Source organism: Monopterus albus, unplaced genomic scaffold (genome assembly GCF_001952655.1).
Source record: "Monopterus albus unplaced genomic scaffold, M_albus_1.0 scaffold47.1, whole genome shotgun sequence".
In the NCBI taxonomy this organism is placed as follows: Eukaryota; Metazoa; Chordata; class Actinopteri; order Synbranchiformes; family Synbranchidae; genus Monopterus; species Monopterus albus.
The window spans coordinates 175,908-181,287 of record NW_018127927.1 but is presented as its reverse complement, the minus strand read 5'-3'; the positions used below and the strand labels follow the sequence as shown (position 1 = coordinate 181,287).

Below are 5,380 nucleotides of genomic sequence, written 5' to 3'. Positions count from 1 at the left end.
GAGTGGATTGCATATGCGACCGAAGTGCACTAGCTCGCATCCGGTTGACATTGATGTTTTTTTTTTTTACAAACCGAACAATAAGCCTGCCAGTTATGCCCTACTGTAGGCCTGAGCCAGTCCTTAAACGCTGGGTCTTCCACCCAGCTGTCAGACACCTTGCATTTGCCCATGATGACGACGATGGTTGTCTGGACGTTGAAGATATGCCTAAACTAGTCAACAACATAAGCTAGTCAGTTGGCTATCCAGTTTAGCTGAGCGTGCAAAGTATTTGAGATGTCAAATGACCACTGAATATGACGTCAGCATCAAACATACCAAGTTGAGACAAGACGAGGATCTTTGATTATGTGCCCCGATATGCTAAAGCCCACATTTAAATGAACTAGCGCAAACTTTAGCAGATAGAATTTCAATCAGAATAGGATGCCACAGTCTGAAAAAATTATACTTATTTTAAAAAAATACCTCTAAACCACATTAAACACTTTTTAATTGCCTTAAATTTGGCAATTTTGATTAATCACTTTTAAATACTTTTTAAAGACACACTGTAAACACGCAAAGTGTCAAAACTAACAGACCTTAGACTTTTAGCAATGTTTGGCATTCAATATTTACCCTCTGACTCCTCATGTCTCAAAGAACTTAACATAAAAAATAAAAAAATCAGTACATCTGAAGCCTACTAAAGAGGAGAGTAGTTGGTAGAGAGCAATGCTTCAGCTTTATCTTTACATAATATTTCAGCAAGCCCCCAGAAAAGTCTTGTTGAGATTTGGTATTCTGGTTTCTAACTAACAAAAGCACTTGTTAAAAACTCATTTAAAACCCTTTTGGGTGATCTCTTTTAATAAATTGTGTAATCAATTGTGCAGTAAAAATGAAAGAAATGCATTTTTCTATATCTTACCCATGAACATAGAACAGGGTGTAGAGCTTCTTTACATCTGCTAAACAGGCCTTGGTGACAGAGAGCATGCCTGTGGGTTTCACTGTGAGGGGCTCCAGGGCCGGGCTCCCTGATTCCACCAGATGTGAGAAGAGGTGCTCCACACTTCGTCTGCAGCCCACACATGGCACCAGCTGAGATAATGCACTGTAAACCTCTCGGGAAGTCACCATCAGTGCAATATTCAAGTCCTGTTGTTGCAACTTGGAGTGGTACTAAAGGCCAAGGAATCATATGTTATCACTTCACTGAGAATTCACAGGAGCATAAACACAATTCACATGATTCCATACATTTCATGATAGGCCACTTAAAACTACCCACCTCAGAAAATTGCTTCCAATGATAAGTGTTTATTTCATGGCTGTCAACATCGATAACACTGTCAGAAAACTCCATCACCATCTGACAACATTAGATAAAACACAACAGTTAATGTGCATTAATGTCTCTGATATGGCTCGTTGTCTGGCAAGTAGAAATTTTCTCAAAACACACATTGCTGTGTAAACAGATACCTCTAATTTCTAATATGTCATGTAGTATTGCAGAAATGTACCTTCAATTTGTCATTTTCAGGACTGCACTTGCATCAACCTAACGTGTTAGGAAAGACAACCTTTTGATTGCTTACGTGTGTTATCTCTCATTCCTAGGCCCTAAAAATGTAGTACTTGTCTAAACGTTAAGCGTTTTTTATTGATTTGAGTTAGCCATTTCACACCTGTGATCTTTGGAGACATTCTCGATAAATATGGAAAAGCTTACTTACCGTGAGACTATCATCGATATAAAGGGGAATCTGTCTGGCGAGAAATGAGTAGTCCTCTTCCCCTTCCCTGCAAACTGCTACCAGGCGTGCCATGACTTTTTCCCGTTTCGGTTATGTTGCAGCTCGTCTGCAGGTGACACACAGAAAACCGACTGATCATATCTGACATTGAACAAGCTAATGTTAATCGACTGCAGATCATCGCGGGCTAGCTACAACATTGCCTTGTCACTAACGTTACATTAAGCATATCCTTAAGATTACCAGGAACGACAACCTTTTATTTAGACTGACAACATATGACTTCGCGTTACTAACACTACTCCAGACAACATATAACTTAACGTTATTAACTCTACTGCAGACACATTTGCCTTGACCCAAATTCAACCAGCTAAGTCAGTAACGTTAGAACAACCTGGAGAGGGGTATGTTGGTTTAGTTTGTAAATTTTGTTTACGGATATTTTGTCTGAAGCGTTCAAGGTATGAAGACCCATTTAATCATGCAAACGTATATGTGCTGGATAGGATAGAGAGTAACCGGTTGCTAGCCAGTTAACGTTAGCCTGCTAGCTAGTGTCACTACGATTTTAGAAATTGAGAAAGCCGGTCACCGTATTCTGTACACAAAGATCTTCCATCAATGATTATATATTCTTAACTCTTATCAAACATGAAACAGTCATGATATAGTTTGTCTACACCCTGTCGATGCCCGCTAACTTACCAGTTATCGTTAGCGTAGCTATCCGTCAAAGCTAACGTTAGCAAGTTGAACACGGCTAATATGAAGTTACACTGGCGACTGACTACTTAGCAACTGCCAAATTCACCAACTTTTTTTTTTTTTATCTATGGCTTGACCATAGGCTGTCACCGTGACAAAATAATAGGACATTGAACAAATGAGTATTATTGTTTGTACTTACCCGCTTCTAAAACTTCCCCTTAAAAACAATAAAGTACGACGGCGAATTACGCTGCAACGGTGGCGGAACCTTCATAACTGATTTGACCTTTGCCCTCTACACGTAGTAGTTAACGTAGCTGACGTAGGCGTGTGTTCCCTTAATACATTCATGGTATGGCCTCCAGGGGGCGCATAATGTAATATATTTTGAAATGGAAAATGTTCATTCATGTACAGTATATGTCATATACTGTATGTATATGAAAGCTGTTAATAATTTGATTGAAATGAATACCTCAGTCCTAGGGGGTGCACATATATAATAATAAATAAAAAAAATTCCCACTCGCCCCCCACTTTGGGGCGATCTTGTATGCTTTCCTTCAAGCTCCGGTCCTCTACCAGGGGCCTGGGAGCTTGAGGGTCCTGCACAGTATCTTAGCCATTCCTAGCACTACACAGAGATCTCAGATGTTGTTCCTGGGATCTGCTGGAGCCACTCTCCCAGGTTGGGGCTCACAGCCCCCAACACACACACGTGCGGTTATCCCTTTTGCTTGTACACTTTTTTCTACCACATCTTTTCCTTCCCTTCGCCTCTCTATTAATGTGCTTGGACACAGAGCTCTGTGAACAGCCAGCCTCTTCTGCAATGACCTTTTGTGTCTTGCCCTCCTTGTGCAAGGTGTCAATGGTGGTCTTTTGGACAACTGTCAGGTCAGCAGTCTTCCCCATGATTGTGTAGCCTACAGAACTAGACTGAGACACCATTTAAAGGCCTTTGCAGGTGTTTTGAGTCAAATAGCTGATTAGAGTGTGGCACCAGGTGTCTTCAATATTGAACCTTTTCACAATATTCTAATTTTCTGAGATACCGAATTTGGGGTTTTCATTGGTTGTCAGTTATAATCATCAAAATTAAAAGAAATAAACATTTGAAATATATCAGTCTGTGTGTAATGAATGGATATAATATACAAGTTTCACTTTTTGAATGGAATTAATGAAATAAATCAACTTTTTGATGATATTCTAATTTTATGACCAGCACCTGTATATATATATATACACATACACACACAGGGACAAATAGAACATAATTTAACCTCAGCTCGTTTATATGCTAGAAAATTTGAGAATGAGAAACAAAAACCTTCCACTGAATAATGAGCAGGGAAGTAACAAACTACAAGAGATGAAGAAAAGGATAGATAGATAAATAAATAAAATAAATAGATACTGTAGATGAATAAATAAATATATAGAAATGTGTATACACTCCAAAAATGGACCAGAAAGAATTATTGATATCCTCAACATAATATTTGGTAGCACATCTTTTGGACAAAATAACTGAAATCAATCTCATCCTGTGAGTTTCTTCCACCCCTTCCATCTACTTGAATTTTGGACAGCTCTTCTTTTGCCAAGTGCTCTAGGTCTCAGATTTGAAGGATGGTGATTGAAGGTATTTTTAGTCAGATAGATATTGGATAGATACTTTATGTATTGATACTTTTTGTATTAGAAATGTTTAGTGGAGATAGGATGTCTAGTTAGACTGTTAAATGCTTAGGCCTGCTTATGAGTTTCTACAGGGTACATCTGGTCAAGGATAACTAGAGAGAAGAGTTGATGACTGTCAGCAGACAGGGTGTTTAATATTATTATTATGACGTGTAGAACTGTAGCCTTAGCCATAATATGTTCTTATGTTTAAGTCACGACATGTACTAACTAGAGGTCGTGAGAATGTTTTTAGTTACACACCACTTAACCAACAGACACACACATTCACACATTGATTTGCTTCATGTTTTGACTACTGCTATGACCAGCTGCAAAGCTGGTAACAGAGACGTCTCAGCTGACGTTTTCTGTGTAGTATGGGGCTAGCCCAACCGAAGGGATATAATGTATAGGCCTGGTGGGTTCAGGGTCTTTCATCTTACATCTGCCTGCGTGCAGAATGGAGGTGCAAGATACCTGAGCGTGTAATGTTAATTTTACCTGTGATCCTTTGAATAAATCAGCACTGTTTTGAAGTTACTTGGACTGTCTCATCTCTCAGAGTTAGCAATGGTAATAAGAACCATATCCAGCAACTTGGTGCCTCTGTAACAAACTCACTGTCCTATGGCAGAGACGTGCCTGTGCAATCAGGCGAGCAGCGTGTTTAATGAACAGTTTTACAGCCCCATCTGCTGGCGGGGCCTCGTCATAGGACCCAAACAGACCTCTTTGACCCATTTTTTGAGTCCAACGTACAAATTTATCTCTTTCACTACAGTGTTGGTTTAAACCCTGTGTGCCAAGCCATTTGTTCAACAATTGATACAAGATTGCACCCAATGTGCCTGATTTGCAATTTTTCCAGTCCGGAATCACATCACAGTCAGCCATCATGAAAAATTAATATGCCACACGTGACGCTGTCCTTTATGACAGACTCTTGGCCCGGTGAGACTGATCAAACTGTGGGGCTTCTAAAGAACGGCTAACCCCTTCTGCGCACAACTTCTGGGGGTTTATTCCCAATCAGATATCACAGTTTTATCTCAACAGGACAGACAATCACCCTATCTAATGCAATTTTCCCACTAAATCTATTCCCACCCGGACTTTTACACTGCTGTACAAGGCACGATAACTCCACAACGAATTCTCACAATAAACATATTGTCTAAAGTGATACACTTGTGGAAAAACGTTTTAATTAGCCTTTTGTACAGTTAACCTCA

The 5,380-nt window shown here is 39.6% G+C and overlaps 1 protein-coding gene across 1 annotated transcript in view; it reads right to left on the bottom strand.

The window, feature by feature from the left end:
* The window catches only part of ggnbp2 (gametogenetin binding protein 2), an 8,851-nt gene extending 6,211 nt beyond the window's left edge, over nucleotides 1-2,640 (bottom strand). The window contains 4 exon segments of the mRNA XM_020600603.1: nucleotides 917-1,170; nucleotides 1,280-1,360; nucleotides 1,728-1,854; nucleotides 2,457-2,640. Of these exon segments, the coding sequence (XP_020456259.1) occupies nucleotides 917-1,170; nucleotides 1,280-1,360; nucleotides 1,728-1,820 (428 nt within the window). The 5' untranslated portion in view covers nucleotides 1,821-1,854; nucleotides 2,457-2,640.
* Nucleotides 2,641-5,380: the final 2,740 nt, after the last annotated feature.